Below are 15,893 nucleotides of genomic sequence, written 5' to 3' on the forward strand. Positions count from 1 at the left end.
ACCCGAAGCGGGATTCAATTCAATTTTGGTGAAAATAATAAAACGCATTTATTTAAATAAAATAATGCCAGCCAATGGACAAGGTTTGTTAATATAATTTTTACGAGTTTAACAAAGTAAATGGTATATATTTTGTAGATGTTGTGCCTTCAACCAGCTTTGGTGTGAGCAAACACTTAGATGCGTCCGACGTACGGTCCTTATGGAATTTGGGGCGGCTTGTGCGTCATTTAGGGTCTCACATCCAGTGCGTAAAGTTTGCCGAGGATAATGGCCTAATCAGGAAATCCATGCATTGCGGTGCCCATAAAGCCCCCATGTTTTTAAAAATTGCCGAGGATAGACAGCTCGGTTATTTTATATGCTACAGGGGCAAATGCAAAAAGAAATCGCGCATTTCCCGAGCCACTGGAACTTGGTTCCAGAACGCAAAGCTCGGCCTTCCGCGTATATTTTTTCTAATGTACTGCTTCACGTACAGGATGTCGCACGAAACCGTCCAACGTGAGGACTTCTTGGAAGATGGCTTTACACTTTCATCAAGGACCATTGCCGACTGGTATAGCTACTGCATAGAAGTGGTAGTAGTATACCAGTTGGACCATCAACAATTCAGTGGCAAAATTGGTGGTCCAGGCAAAACGGTCCAAGTTGATGAAAGCAAATTTGGCAAGAGAAAATATAATAAAGGTTATTTGCTCTTGAGTACTATGTAATTATATGTTTTTATTTATTTTTCCCCGCCCGGATTAGGAAGGAGAGTTGAAGGTCATTGGGTATTGGGAATAATTGAAGATGGCAAGGAGGATCTTCGACTCGAGGTGTACCCGGACAACATCAGATCGGCAGACGTCTTAATACCTCTTATAAAGAAGCATGTGCTGGAGGGAACTACAATCCGTACGGACTTCTGGCGGGCTTATGATTGCCTTTCAGAACATGGATTCATCCACAAGAAGGTCAACCATAGTGACCCAGTGAATCCATTTGTTGCCGAAGATGGTACACATACTCAGCGAATAGAGTCCCAGTGGAGGGTTCGCTTCTTTTACAAGGACAACTACAATAACCCAGAAAACTTTGCACACGTTATTGTGGAGTTTATGTGGCGTCGAACTGTTGCCGCTGAAAAAAGAGACGCTTTCATAGCTTTAATTGAAGCTGTTAAATATGTTTATAAGCTTGAATAAACATTTCTAACAGGCAAATATTTTCTTTTTATTATATTTCAAATTCTTAGGTACATTGATATTATACACATGTATGTGCATACGTACATATATTTACTTTGTTCCAATTGTTCATTTCCTTTTGCAACATACTTTTCTTCCTTCTTGCCTCTTCTTCATTCGGTCATTTGACAGTTCAACGTTAATAACTATTGCGCTATAAATTCGTATCGGCTTGTGATTTTGTAACATATTATTGAAATATTATTTTTATGAATGCTAATATTAATTTGAATAGTTTAATTATACATTTTAGTAAAATCCCAAGTGTTTCACGCGTTTTGGTAAAAGTTAGTGCCTTCATTTCCTTAAAATAAGTGAAAACACAAGTGAAAATGGTGATTTTTTGGTCTTTTTAAATGGCTCCCTGGGGAGCTATAGGGGGCGTAGGTGGTCGGGGGTTGCATTTTTGTCAATGGCGGTTCATGCCTTTTCCAAAAAGGAGGGACGGAGGTGCCCCCTCCCCCTCCGCCCCCCCCGCCCCTTTAACCAACGGTCATATTGGAAAGTTTCCCCTAAAGATTTGTTAAATCGATTTCATGAATTTTATTTAAAAAAAAAATGGCGATTTTTGGCGATTTTTTTCAGAAATTGCGGTTTTTTTTTAAATAATCTGGACACTCTGATTGGTAGTAGGACTTTCAACATCGATTTTTCCGATATCGATATTGTTCAGCCCGATATATCGCCATATAGGTCTAGTTTTTTACAAACAAAATTTTTAAATTTGAGTTTAGAATAACAGTTCCTTCTAGGCACAGATTTTTTGTCCCGTTGCATCAGTTCAAAAATCATGTATTTTTTTTTTACTTGCATCCCTAATAGGGCATTCGCACGAGCCGATTTTACAGGCAACAAAAGTTGAATACGAAGTTGAATGAGAAGTTGAAAGTGAAAAAGTTGCCATCCCTGTTCAGACGAGGCGATTTTCGATTCAACACGAATCGTTATTTACATTATTGAAAATGAATTTAAATCGCAAAATTTTATCAATTGGCGTAAATTTGTTAAGCCAAGCGTTGGTAGAAGTGCTTTTAGCGAAGCTGAAAGATAAAGTAAGAGTAAAAAAGTAGAAAAGAAGAAAAAGTATGTATACAGAACAGTGTTGGCATTTTTGGTACAATTGTACTTGTTTGATACAATTTCATTTACAATATACTTTCCTAGTACGCAGTACTTTTTAGTACAATTTAGTAATTAATACTAAAAATATATAGCTCTGAAAATTCACAGCAAGAAATTTTTTCTATTCTCTTTTGTTCGCCTGTTTGTATTTACCTTTGTAAGTTTTGAAAAATGGCTTGAACGAACCAGTATAATATAGCCTAGGCAAATTTTTAAAGAAACTTTTCGATACTAAGTTTTATTAAAACAAAATGTCGAAGTCAGCTTCATATAGAAACAAAGTCTTCGTTAGTTATAAGAAGAGATTTTCTTAAATATAATACCTTTACGGCACTCACATATTGACAAGATCTTACTATTTATTTTATTATTCTTTAATTTTAATTATCTGTTTATAAAATATAATGTATTCTTTAAGAAAAACTGTATAAAGCCAAGATTAAATCTTTGCGAAACATCCAAAAGACAACATACTTTCGTAAAAATTTCGAGCTTTATTAATATTCTTTAGTTTTTAGCCCATTCAATTTTAGTATAATAAAGTGCAAGTTTAAAGTAGCTGGGACTTACCGTTGAACTTGGCAATTTTTTTGGTCGACGATGTCAGCTGTCAGAAAATTAGCAACACCTTCATCAAAGAAATCTTAAAAAACTTTGTTATATTAAAATTTAATGGGCTAAAAAACCGCACACTCAAAATAAATCTAGGAAATCGAATTAAAAAGTTCGAAATTTTTACGAAAGTGTGTTGGTTTTTTTTTAATGTTGCACAAAGTTTGAACCTTGGATTTGTATGGCTTTTCTTAAAATATAAACAGTATTTAAAAAAAAAGCGTGAGTACTAGGTACTCATGAAATTTGATGTGTAAACATATGCGAACGGCGAAGCATAAAAGTACGTTTACATATAAATATAATCTAATCAAAGCTCGTTGTGCTTGTCAAATTGGTTGTGCTTGTTATTCACACAACTCGAGGAAAAGTTAAACTTCTTCTCTGTGCCACCGTGGTCATTTTTTTCTGCAACACATATTATGCCATTTAAATATATTTTAACTGAATATTTTATTAAAAATACCTTTACAAACCTATTTTCCTTACTAGGGTCAATTTTTGTTTACTTTAACATTTGTTGGCGTTGAAATATCTTGGAAACACCGCATCAGTTATTGTTTTTGAGCTTATAGTTTGAGCATTTCTATTTGTATATAGTCCTAAATTTAGTTTTTTTTCGGAATATAACTTTGGTTCATGTAAATGCAGTTCATGTTGCATGATTTTACCCGATGCTTTTTTAAATGATTTCAGTATTTTTTTAAATTTTCGTCTTGCTTTTTTGTCCAAATAGACAACTAAACCATCTACGAATATCAAAATGCATGTGCGCAGTGTAAATAATCGGAAGTAATAATCAATTGCAGCGCATTTCCTCTTACTATGCATATGCCTAAATGTATGCAACCATTTGGCAAGCAAACACAGGGTGCTTCTAATGAAAATAAAAATTTTATACTGAAATACACATGCTAAGCCCTTCGAAATTTTGTGCTGGGATATGCGTTGCAGCTTCGCAAATTTTACCCCTACCGAAACCAAAGATGTATACACATCAAAAAGCGTGAGTACTAGGTACCATGAACGAACTAATAAAGATCACCCAGGATGGCGTGCGAGAGAAAGTTATTTTTTGCAGTGACGTCATTTATTCGCCGCCATGTGAATGAAACGGAATGAAACCTGTGTGTGAATGAAAGAACCGTTTAAAAAATGACGTCATCAACTATTGTTTTTTTTTCTCAAATACAATTACAAATACACGGTTGCTGTGCTGGGTGATCTTGTTAGTTGGTTCATGCTATCATGAAATTTGATGTGTAAACATATGCGAACGGCAAAGCATAAAAGTTCGTTTACATATAAATATAATCTAATCAAAGCTCGTTGTGCTTGTCAAATTGGTTGTGCTTGTTATTCACACAACTCGAGGAAAAGTTAAACTTCTTCTCTGTCCCACCGTGGGCACTTTTTTCTGCAACACATATTATGCCATTTAAATATATTTTAACTGAATATTTTATTAAAAATACCTTTACAAACCTATTTTCCTTACTAGGGTCAATTTTTGTTTACTTTAACATTTGTTGGCGTTGAAATATCTTGGAAACACCGCATCAGTTATTGTTTTTGAGCTTATAGTTTGAGCATTTCTATTTGTATATAGTCGTAAATTTAGTTTTTTTTCGGAATATAATCTTTGGTTCATGTAAATGCAGTTCATGTTGCATGATTTTACCCGATGCTTTTTTAAATGATTTCAGTATTTTTTTTAATTTTCGTCTTGCTTTTTTATCCAAGTAGACAACTAAACCATCTACGAATATCAAAATGCATGTGCGGAGTTTAAATAATCGGAAGTAATAATCAATTGGAGCGCATTTCCTCTTACTATGCATATGCCTAAATGTATGCAACCATTTGGCAAGCAATCACAGGGTGCTTCTAATGAAAATAAAAATTTTATACTGAAATACACATGCTAAGCCCTTCGAAATTTTGTGCTGGGATATGCGTTACAGCTTCGCAAATTTTACCCCTACCGAAACCAAAGATGTATAAACATCAAAAATAATTAAAATTGAATAATAATAAGATAAATGGTCAAATCTTGTCGTAAAGTTTTGATAAGCACTTGAAGTGCTATTAAAATGTCAAATTTTAGTACTGAATCCAAAGGAAAATGTCTCTTTTATCCATTAATAATAATTAAATATGCTTTTTGTTAGGATGTATACCTGAAAATGTGTACATACATATTTGCGTTAAATGCAGTACATGTAAAAAAGTAAAATACGTAAACGTATGTACATAAACAATAAAACTTTCTCATGAATACCATAAAATCATTGGTCTTGAAGGGAATATACTAAGCAAATATATGAGCGAATTAAAAAGTATATACAATTTTTAGCCGAAAAGTACATTTTTTGTATAGATTTCGTACTGAAGGAACAATTTTATTTCCCAACACTGATACAGAATGTAAACAAACACAGGGTTGCAAGGAAAAAAGTTGAACGAGCTCAAAGTTGGCTGGCGACCAAGAATGATAGAATACAAGATTGCGCCGTCCTGGGCGTTGACATTTGTGTACCACAAGTAAACAAAGAATAGAGCGAAAAGAAGAACGAGTTGAAACTGCCAAAGCAGTTCACTTTACAGCGAAAATCGTGTTTTAAGTTTGCTAAATGTGAAAATATTGCATTTTTCACCTAATCTATTAGAGAACAGTGAACATTTAAGTGCACTCCATTGCTTTGCAATTGAGGCTGCTTCAGCAAACGATTTAGTGCACTCCATTGCTTTGCAATTAAGGCTGCTGCAGAAAATTGCAGCAGCATCTCTGCGGGATTGATTAGTTAACTTGCTAATGGAGGCTGCGTGGAGCAGAAACAAAATCATTGTGAGGAAATGCTGTTAATATAATAATAGAGAAACATTTCGGGAACGGCTTTGCCGTGCCCTATGTACACAAAATGCAGCGATTCGTCCCAGCGCTACACTTGCATCTACGCTTCTTGCATCTTGACGACTGTCGCAATTTAACACACAGCATTTCATTGTATTGGTTTTTACGCAGTCTTAAACTCAAAAATCACTCACAAATTGCAAATTAACACAATTTAAACTGATTTTTTACTTACAATTCAAATTTCTCTTTCGCTGATTTGTAACAAAAGTTTGTTTACAAGTTACCACAAATGTCAAAATCGGCGAAACCAAAGTAGCGGTACCACTGACGGCGCCACCTTTGTTCGCTGCACCGTGGCTGGCGACCAACTTTGTTGCGTTCCCACGACAGTCGGGTCTACGTAACCGGTACGACCCAGATTTATATCTGGCCAAGGACTGTCACTCCAGCAACACTCCCCAAAAAGTCTTTGGGGAGTTTGTATGCTGTTACAACAACAACAACAACCAACTTTGTTGAAAGCGATTAGTTGAAAGGCCGTTCGGACGAGGCGATTTTTGCTTTCAACTAAAAGTTGCCTGTAAAATCGCCGCGTGCGAATGCCCTATAAGACAAATGGAGTGCCACACACAGTGATGGCAAATTTAGTCAGAAAGAAGAAAGTTGAAGAGTTGATTTTTTTGGAAATAAAGATGAAATTCGATTTTTTCTAGAAAAATTCGATTTAATCCGAATTTTAGCAAAACAAAGTTCAATTTCAAAAATTCACCATTTTATCATATATGTAATACTCCTATATTGGCAGTAAGAGCTAGTACCGTCCGAAAACACTACAGTACAGATATATCAATAAACACGTACGAAAGAATAGGAACACATACGTTTATAAATAAACATGTACAAAACACATATACAAAAACGGCACTCAAGTACACAATCCATTGACAAAAACGGTACTAGACTGTCTCGATTTGATTTCGGAATGCTTACACATTGAGAAGTTAGCTTACTGCCAATATAGAAGTATTACATATATGCATTTTATAGCTAAAACTCGAATATCGAAGCTTCGAATATCGAATTTACCCATCCCTACTTGATTCGGGCTAACAACCATCATTAGTAGGCTGGCAAATTTTCTCTAGTTTTTTTCTTGTATATTTGGAGGCAATATGGTTGTTCGCCCATATAATGAGGAGTTAAAATATCTTGAAAAGATCAGCGACTGCTGTTGGCGGATAAAAAAAGAATTTCAACCGAATATGAAAGTGGAGGGCTGTTTCTATGTAAATAGTCGGCTAGAACGGCTAATGTTGGAGGAGCTTAAAAACTCTTGTAGACCAGGTGCTGTTGGTGGTTTTTTACCGGGTGTGAAACAAATAGCAAACGTCGCCGCATTGCCAGGAATTGTGGGACGTTCTATAGGACTACCTGATATTCATTCTGGTTATGGGTGAGTATAATCCAATCCGTTAGTGTTGGGCTTTATTAAATTTCTTTTCAGATTTGCTATAGGAAATATGGCTGCTTTCGACATGAATGACCCTACATCGATTGTGAGTCCAACAATAAAATATAAATGTATAGATATGAATTTAAGAAGTCCCTTTCTTAGGTAAGCCCGGGAGGAGTTGGATTTGATATTAACTGCGGTGTTCGCTTACTACGGACAAATCTTTTCGAAAAAGATGTTCAACCAGTTAAAGAACAATTGGCGCAATCCCTTTTCGATCACATTCCAGTTGGTGTTGGTTCTAAAGGCATAATTCCTATGAATGCTCATGATATGGAGGAAGCTCTTGAAATGGGTATGGATTGGTCTCTTCGTGAAGGTTATGTCTGGGCAGAAGACAAAGAGCATTGTGAAGAATATGGCCGCATGTTAAACGCTGATCCTTCCAAAGTAAGTTTACGCGCAAAAAAACGTGGCTTGCCGCAGTTGGGAACTTTAGGTGCAGGAAACCATTACGCAGAGATCCAGATTGTTGATGAAATTTACGATAAATGGAGTGCTAGTAAAATGGGTATTGAGGAAAAAGGACAGGTATGCGTTATGATACACTCGGGCAGTCGAGGATTTGGTCATCAAGTAGCCACGGACGCTTTAGTGCAGATGGAAAAGGCCATGAAACGTGATAAGATAGAAACAAACGATCGACAGTTAGCTTGTGCTCGGATAAACTCACAAGAAGGTCAAGATTATTTAAAATCCATGGCCGCCGCTGCCAATTTCGCTTGGGTTAATCGTAGTTCAATGACTTTCCTCACGCGTCAATCTTTCGCCAAAATGTTTGGCACCACACCGGACGACCTTGATATGCACGTGATATACGATGTTTCTCATAATATTGCTAAAGTAGAAAATCACATTGTCAATGGTAAAGAAAAGCAATTGCTCGTACATAGAAAGGTAAATAATGGTGGCTATCACAGAATCCGCCGTAGTCCGACTTTTCGTGGAATCACTGAATCCGAATTACTACGAACATGTATTCAAAGTATTCGAATTCAATGATAGCATTTGCGTGGGATTCACCGAAAATTAGGCTACGGTGGACCCTGTGTTAGCCGCTAATATTTAAGCTTAAAATGAATGTACCGATAAATACCTATTATAATTATCGCAGGGATCAACGCGCGCGTTTCCGCCTCATCATCCCTTAATTCCAGTGGACTTTCAACTCACCGGCCAACCAGTACTGGTGGGCGGAACAATGGGCACATGCAGCTATGTGCTAACTGGAACTGAGAAAGGAATGCATGAAACGTTTGGATCTACTTGCCACGGGGCGGTATGTTAATATGGGTGTACATATCTTTGAACAAACGCATTTTCTATTGTATCACAACCTATAGGGTCGCGCATTGTCACGTGCTAAATCACGACGGAATTTAGACTATAAAGATGTTCTTGAGAAGTTAGAAGAAATGGGAATTGCTATACGTGTAGCATCTCCGAAACTTGTAATGGAAGAGGCTCCAGAATCTTATAAAGATGTAACCGATGTCGTTGATACATGCCACACAGCCGGTATTAGCAAAAAATGTATAAAGTTACGCCCGATTGCAGTGATAAAAGGTTAAAAGTCAATATGAAGTATTAGTTGACTCCTACATATTTCATACAATGTCTTTATAAAATTGTACATGTTATCGGTGTTTTGTAGCCACTGCTCAATGAAAAAAAAATATTTTAATTAAAACCAGATCATTTAAATATCGACATAATGGCCCGTAGTTATAGTCAAAATTAAGTCGACACTAAAGTTCGTTGCAGCTTTTTTGACAGGTATCCCATTGAAAATTATGTCGAAAAGATGTAATTAACTTTAGAGGCGACTTAATGTTGACTATAACTACGGGCCAATGTGTTTGGGTATTTCTTTCATAAGTAACCGATTACAATAGCTGAATTTTTTTGTAAAAGAGCAACAACAGAACGCTCACCTCGGGTAAAATTTTCTTTTAGCTACTTGGGCGACCCTGTTGATATCCGGCAAGAAACATGGGATTGGTTTATCGGGATTTAGTCACAAAAACCAATAGAAAGGAGTAATTATGCGAGTTTTTGTGTAATATATGTATATACCCTGCAAACCATTTTTTCAGAGTATTCTGAAATGTAGAGAAATTTTAAAGAATTCGTAAAGAACTCAACCGATTTTTTGCCGAATTTTCTAAAATGAAATAAAATGTGCACACTTCGATTCTTTTACGAAATTTCAGAAGAAAATCGGTGAAGCAATGAAAATAATGCTGTGATGTGAAGAATTTCTTGCAGAATTCTTTTAGAATTCACTTTATTTTTCGTACAGAAATTTCTTTAAGAGTTCGTGTCAACCACTTGATACAATTTTCTTTGAAGGTTCGTAAAAAAAAATCGTTACAGAAATGAGATACTCCTAAAGATTTCGTTAGGATTTCGGCAACTTTGGTTCGCAGGGTACTAATTTAAAATATAAATCATGTATGTACGAAAACAATCCCCCACAAGTCCTCAATCGGATTTAGATCAGGGCTGACGGCTGGCCACTCTAAAACCGGTATATTCCTGGATGCAAAGAACTCTTTTGTAGTGCGCGCAGTATGAATTGGTGCGTTGTCCTGTTGGAAGATCCAAGAATCTGCGAAGAGCTCCCCAGCGAATTCGATTAGGACCTCATCCAACAGTTTCACGTACATCTCCGCATTTGTTCTCGTGGGTATGAAACAAAGCGGGGACTTTCCTGTATACCCAAAAGCTGCCCAAATCATCAGCGATCCGCCACCGTGATTTCGCTTATGAGGGGTTTGGCGGGGTTGCCGTACATCGCGCCAATACTTCTGACTGCCATCAGGACCGTCCAAATTGAATTTTTTCTCGTCAGAAAAAATGACATTTTGGAACTCGTCCGTCCAAAATTTTAATTTTTCAGCAAATTCCAAACGTGCTGTCAAGTGGCGCTTCAAAAGCTTGGGTACAGGCTCTCGGGACTCATACTTGACCAGTTTATTTTCGGTCAAAACTTGATGGACTCTTCTCCTGGTTATGTTTAGATCTAAATGGGCCTTGATTTCCAAGCACGACATATTTTTTTCGACTGCCAGTCGCCGAATTTCGCGCTTACAGCGTTCGTCGACATTACTCGGTCTTCCGCAGCGCTTAATTGTGCCATAATCATCGGGACTTTTTAGGAAATTACGAATGGTATTTCTNGCTTACAGCGTTCGTCGACATTACTCGGTCTTCCGCAGCGCTTAATTGTGCCATAATCATCGGGACTTTTAAGGAAATTACGAATGGTATTTCTGTGTCTGTTCAATCTGGCAGCTATATCGACAATTTTTGTTCCGGCTTCAGCTAATCCCCGTATCAAACCGCGTTCCTCCCCGGATAAATGCGTAGCACGTGGCATTATAGCCTAAAAATCATAAGTGTAAATTTTATGTGTTACAAATACACTACACACTGCTTTCGCTTACGAGTTTTTAAGATAAAAATGTCACCACTTAACTTTACTTGACTTGATCACACTCCAATGCTTACTAATCTTTGATTGTACATATATTTATTTCCTAAGCGCAAACAGGTGCCTGATCACATATTGATGATAACGGTTCTAAGAATGGAAGAGTTTTGCGTATGAAAATAAAACAGAACATATAACAAAAACAACTGCATATCTAAAAAATTAATACCGTTATTAAAAGAGAAGCAAACAAATAAAACAACAATGCACATATACTTATTTCTCTGAGGTAGTTATTTATTCCTTTTTAACTGAATAGTGAGTAAATTTTTACTCAGTGAAAAATTTAGGTATATGTTTGGCATGTTTAACATTCTAAAATGATAAATAAATATTCATTTAAAAAAATTTCAAATCGGATTTTTAATTTCCAGGTGGCCTTAAAATACAATTTTGATACTTCATCATAAAGTTTCAGTCATGATACAAATATTTAAAGGCAAGGTTCATAGAATACAAGGTTATAACCAAAATGTATTCAACAAAGTGTGATTGATTTTGACATTGCTCTCATAAGAAACAGGCTATAATGTCAAATTGAAATGAATTGTTAACCCATTTGAAAATGTGTTTTTAACAAAATTTCTTAATAAACGTGAAATTGTTAAGAGATAAACCGCCGAGAAGAGCAAGTAAGTACATTTAAGTTTGGTAATAAGTAAATACGTTCGACTTTGCTTAAATATTTTATGTAAGGAAACCAAGATGAAACGGAGCAAAACGTTTGAACGGTGCGCTGTATGCAATACAAGTCAGGACACGAAAATAGTGCGATGTTTTAAACCACCTAGTTGCGAATTTAGACGGCAGCGATGGGAAGAAAGCTGTGGTGTTGTACTACGTGATTCATCTCGCGTTTGTGAAAACCACTTCAAGGAAAGTGATGTCCAAATCAGACACTTTCCAACGAGCTCGTTTATACCCATGCGCAGTCCCAATGCCATACGGAAAAACTGATACAAGTGAGGATTTAGTACGCGATCAGGATACATTCTTTGTTGATGCCCAAACTCAAACAGACGACTCTTTAGAATGCACGTTGCGAACAGAAATATTTCGGCTTACCGAAATAATTAAACCATGCAAGCAAGTATGGTAGAGCTTAAATTAAAACCGCTCGAAGCAAGGTCTTTAATGGAAAACTATTTCGCATGAAAAAAAATTTAATTTCAAAATAGTTTGAGTTAAGCTCACATATAAAAGTGGTAAAAAATGTAAAATCATACTTTTATAAGTGTCGAATAATGCTTAGGATAAAAAATTTAAATATAAAAATAAACGCACAAAAGTATAAAACTAGGGCAATTAAAAACAAGAAAATTGCTAAAACGATTTTATAAATAATTTGTTTTATTTTATTGACAAAATATATGTGATGTTAATAATGTAAGTAAAATAAAACTATAATCGAAATAAAAGCCTAGGGCATCAGTGCTGATATGATAAATGCATCACTAAGGGTTAATTCGTTTGTTTATACTTTTTGACATTATAGTACCTTAAAAGAGAGCCGCACTGAGTTGTCAATCACACCTTGTTTAATACACCTTGGTTACGACATCAGCCATGGCCGCCATCTTGATGACGTAGATGGCTCAATTTCTGGAGTTGCCAGATTCCTAAAAAATTATCTTATAAAAATACACTATTTTAGTCAAAAATACATCAAGTTTTATTTCAAATATGTGTAACCCTGATAATAACCGTTTGATGTTTGTGCTTTTTTCTGCGTCTTTGAGTTTATTTAAATTACCAAAAATTTAAGTGCGCTGTTTTTGATTGCAAAAATTACACTGTAAATGGTAATTTATGTTTTACCGTATGTCTAAAGATGAATTGCAATTTCGGTAGCGAAATTTTGGCAATGTTATGAACGCATTTTATTTAAAAATACGCGAGTGTGTTCTGCTCACTTTCAAGAATAAAATCACCAGCAAATTTCAATTTGGATTCGATTTACATTTAATTTGTCACTATTGTACGAATATTATTATGTTAATCCAGTTTCACGTGAAGTTATAACATTTTATGTTGTTATGTTGTTGTTGTAGCAGCATACAAGCTCCCCAAAGAGTTTTTGGGGAGTGTTGCTGGAGTAACAGTCCTTGGCCAAATATAAATCTGGTTCGTTCCGGTTACGTAGACCCGACTGTCGTGGGAACGTTTATGTTGTTATAATAAGCTTTGCCACGATTTTATACCAAAAATGCCCATTTGATTAGGATTCCTTAAATATGCTATACGGCAGCTATATTTTCTGCGTTTTGTGTACTCTCCTTCGTAAAATATTTCAGCCAATCAGAACTCACTTCGCAACTACGTCATTGGAGGAAAACAAATTTTTGACAGCACCATGTCGTAACCTTCTATTCTATGAACCTTGATTTAAAGGTAGTTTCACTTCTTCTTATTCGCCATTGCTCCCATTTAACGTAAACTGTGCTTTTAACATTTTCTTTTAAATTGAAGCCATGACACAAAAAAGAAGGTAGTTTCATTTAATGACTTTCGTTGTTGTTAACCATTTGACTTTTAATAAAATTATGACATTTCATTAAATTCATGCTACCTGAGCAGTAATATTTTTTGTTTTTTTTTTTTAAGCAGAAGATTTCATCACTCCACTCAAAGATGTCGAATATGATGAACCTGAAAATTTATGTATAATCTCAAAAATAGGGTTGACGAAAGTAGGTTTCAGAACGGATGAAGAAAGTGACCAAAACTATACTTATGCTAATTGCTTATCGGATCTGCGCAAGCCGAATTCAAGTTTTTCGCATACATTGGATATTTTAAACTCGAAATTTGTTGAAGTTAATATGCTTACCACAAAGCCATTTTTTTGCAAAATCTGGAGAGAAATTTAAAAGTAAATTTTCACGAATTTCATGTGAACAAATATTCCCAAAAATTTTAAAGCAAAACAAAAATAATTTTTTCCAATTTGTTTTTGTTTTGCATGTTAAGTTATGAATTTATTCACATGGATTTGGCGATTATAGAAACATTTTATTTGGAAAGCATTCTTTAGAATTAGATTTTTCAATCGCAAGATTGCATTCAAAATAAGAAAATGAAAAGTAACAACATAATGCTTTCGTGATTTTTATTATAAAATATAAAGGACAATTTTAATGAAGTCTCCTTTAACATTATACATTTTATATATTTTTAATAAAAAAAGGTGCGAACCATGTAAGTAAAAAAATTATCAAGCACTGATAATGATTTTTGATTTGAAATATTATTTGGCTAAATGAGCTCAGCGGTTCCTCCTTTTTTCTATTGCGAATGACTCCGTGAAGCAGTAGGAACCCTGCTGAATCGCCCACTCACCACGGCCCGTTCCACCCACGTACATGATTCAATAATACAAGGTTCGATAAACTGACAGTTGTTTCTCCCTTAGCAGTGGCACCGTGTTGCTTCTTTGCAAAATTACTTGGAAAAAGTGTTGCTTTGCTGTGAAATAGAAGTACAAGCTTTTGTGCAATATTTTTATTTGTATATGCATATGAAGCACATTTAACTGATGAAAACATAAACTGTTTTTAAATTGGATGTTTACATAAATCTTATAGTAGTTTTATTTTAATTTTGAGTTTTTTTGCAGTTTTTATACGGCTAAATAGCACAAAAATTGCGCAATTCACGTAGATATTATAACATTTCGTTCAATATTTCGTTTAAAATGCCAGATTTCCTGCAAATAAATTAGAATTTACAAAAGGAATTTCACTACTATTTGCCTACTTTGGATTCTTTTCTAGTACCATTTTCGCAGCAATTGGATTTCATTCCTCCCCTTTCCCCATACTTCGTTAAAGCAACCTTTTGTAAGGGAGTGTCAAACCGCGGCTGTCAATAATTATCTAACCTTGTATTATTGAATCATGCCCACGTACACATAATACACCTACACACACACATATACAAATGAATTGTACTTAGGCCCTGTGCCAATTGATAGAAAATAGAAAATTTTGACGGATCAAAGTAAAAATTTTACACTTCTCGTGGTGAACACGAACGTCAAAATTTTACCTAGGTAAAAGCTAGGTAAAATTTTGACAGCTTATAACCATGTATACACATAATATTGCTTGGCGGTAATAAGGAGTGAACATGAAAATGAAAGCTGAAACAGCATAAAAAAAGCGTACGTTACTTGCAAATTATAAAATAAATATAAATTTTAAGAATTTCAGCAACACACAAAAATAAAGCTTTCGCACTAGCGTTTGTTTGGTTTTTCAACTGTCAAAATTTTACTCTGCATTTGGCACAGCAAAATTCAATTTACTTGTACACCATACAACTAGACTAGACTAAAGAGGGCTAGACTAAAATGGTAAAGCTTGCGTCTTCTCTCGGTTTGGTGGGCGAATTAATATGTAAAATGAATACGGCAGTTGATGTTGGCTGTGGGTGGTGCGAGCTGACAGCTTAATGTGGTGTTGCCACATAGTGAGGGTTTCGTAGTTGACTACATTCCACCTCCTGGCGAATCATCAGTGGGTTCGCAACATCTCAAGGCGGCTAGCCTTCGAATAGGTCGTCGAATGATTCCATGTGATGTGCGGACGTTAGCGCTGCGAACTCTGCCGTCGCTTCCTTTGAAGACTTCTGTGACCCTTCCTTTTTCCCAACGGCTCCGCGGTGCTGAAGGATCACATACCTCCTCTCTCCACTTAGGGCGACAGAGCAGACGTGGCAAGTACTCCAGCGTCCATCTCTTCCAAGCACGATCTTTTAAATTTTGGGGTATCTTCCATTGCTTCCTTAGACAAAGACGTCCTTCTTCGGGATGTGGCGTTTGGGTGGAGTTTAGGCAGTTAACCAAAAAATGGTTAGGCGTAAGAGGCTCTGCCTCTCCTGGTGACAAAGGAATATCGGTTAATGGTCGACTGTTGATTATGTTCTCGATCTCAATGAGAACGCTTTGGAAAGTGCCTATCCTTGGCGCCTCTTCCTTCAAAACTCGATGTAGAAGTCGCTTGGTGCATTGAATCAGACGCTCCCAACAGCCTCCGCTACTTGGGTCAGCTGGACAGTTAA

At 35.9% G+C, this 15,893-nt stretch overlaps 2 protein-coding genes across 2 annotated transcripts; both read left to right on the top strand.

Annotated features, from left to right (window-relative positions):
• Window positions 1–482: 482 nt before the first annotated feature.
• LOC108368771 (uncharacterized) lies at window positions 483–1,190 on the top strand. The gene is made up of 2 exons (XM_017623683.1): window positions 483–690; window positions 754–1,190. The coding sequence occupies exons 1-2, from the start codon at window positions 483–485 to the stop codon at window positions 1,188–1,190; spliced, it is 645 nt and encodes a 214-aa protein (XP_017479172.1).
• Window positions 1,191–6,899: 5,709 nt separating this feature from the next.
• RtcB (RtcB RNA ligase) lies at window positions 6,900–9,222 on the top strand. Its single transcript, XM_017623682.1, has 5 exons — window positions 6,900–7,276; window positions 7,328–7,379; window positions 7,439–8,233; window positions 8,451–8,615; window positions 8,680–9,222. Exons 1-5 carry the CDS (start codon window positions 6,996–6,998, stop codon window positions 8,905–8,907), a joined length of 1,521 nt encoding a protein of 506 aa, XP_017479171.1. The 5' UTR covers window positions 6,900–6,995; the 3' UTR covers window positions 8,908–9,222.
• The last annotated feature ends 6,671 nt before the right edge of the window (window positions 9,223–15,893 follow it).

The sequence above is a fragment of the Rhagoletis zephyria genome, unplaced genomic scaffold, assembly GCF_001687245.7.
Source record: "Rhagoletis zephyria isolate East Lansing unplaced genomic scaffold, Rhagoletis_zephyria_1.1 Rzeph_scaffold_03308, whole genome shotgun sequence".
Taxonomy (NCBI): Eukaryota; Metazoa; Arthropoda; class Insecta; order Diptera; family Tephritidae; genus Rhagoletis; species Rhagoletis zephyria.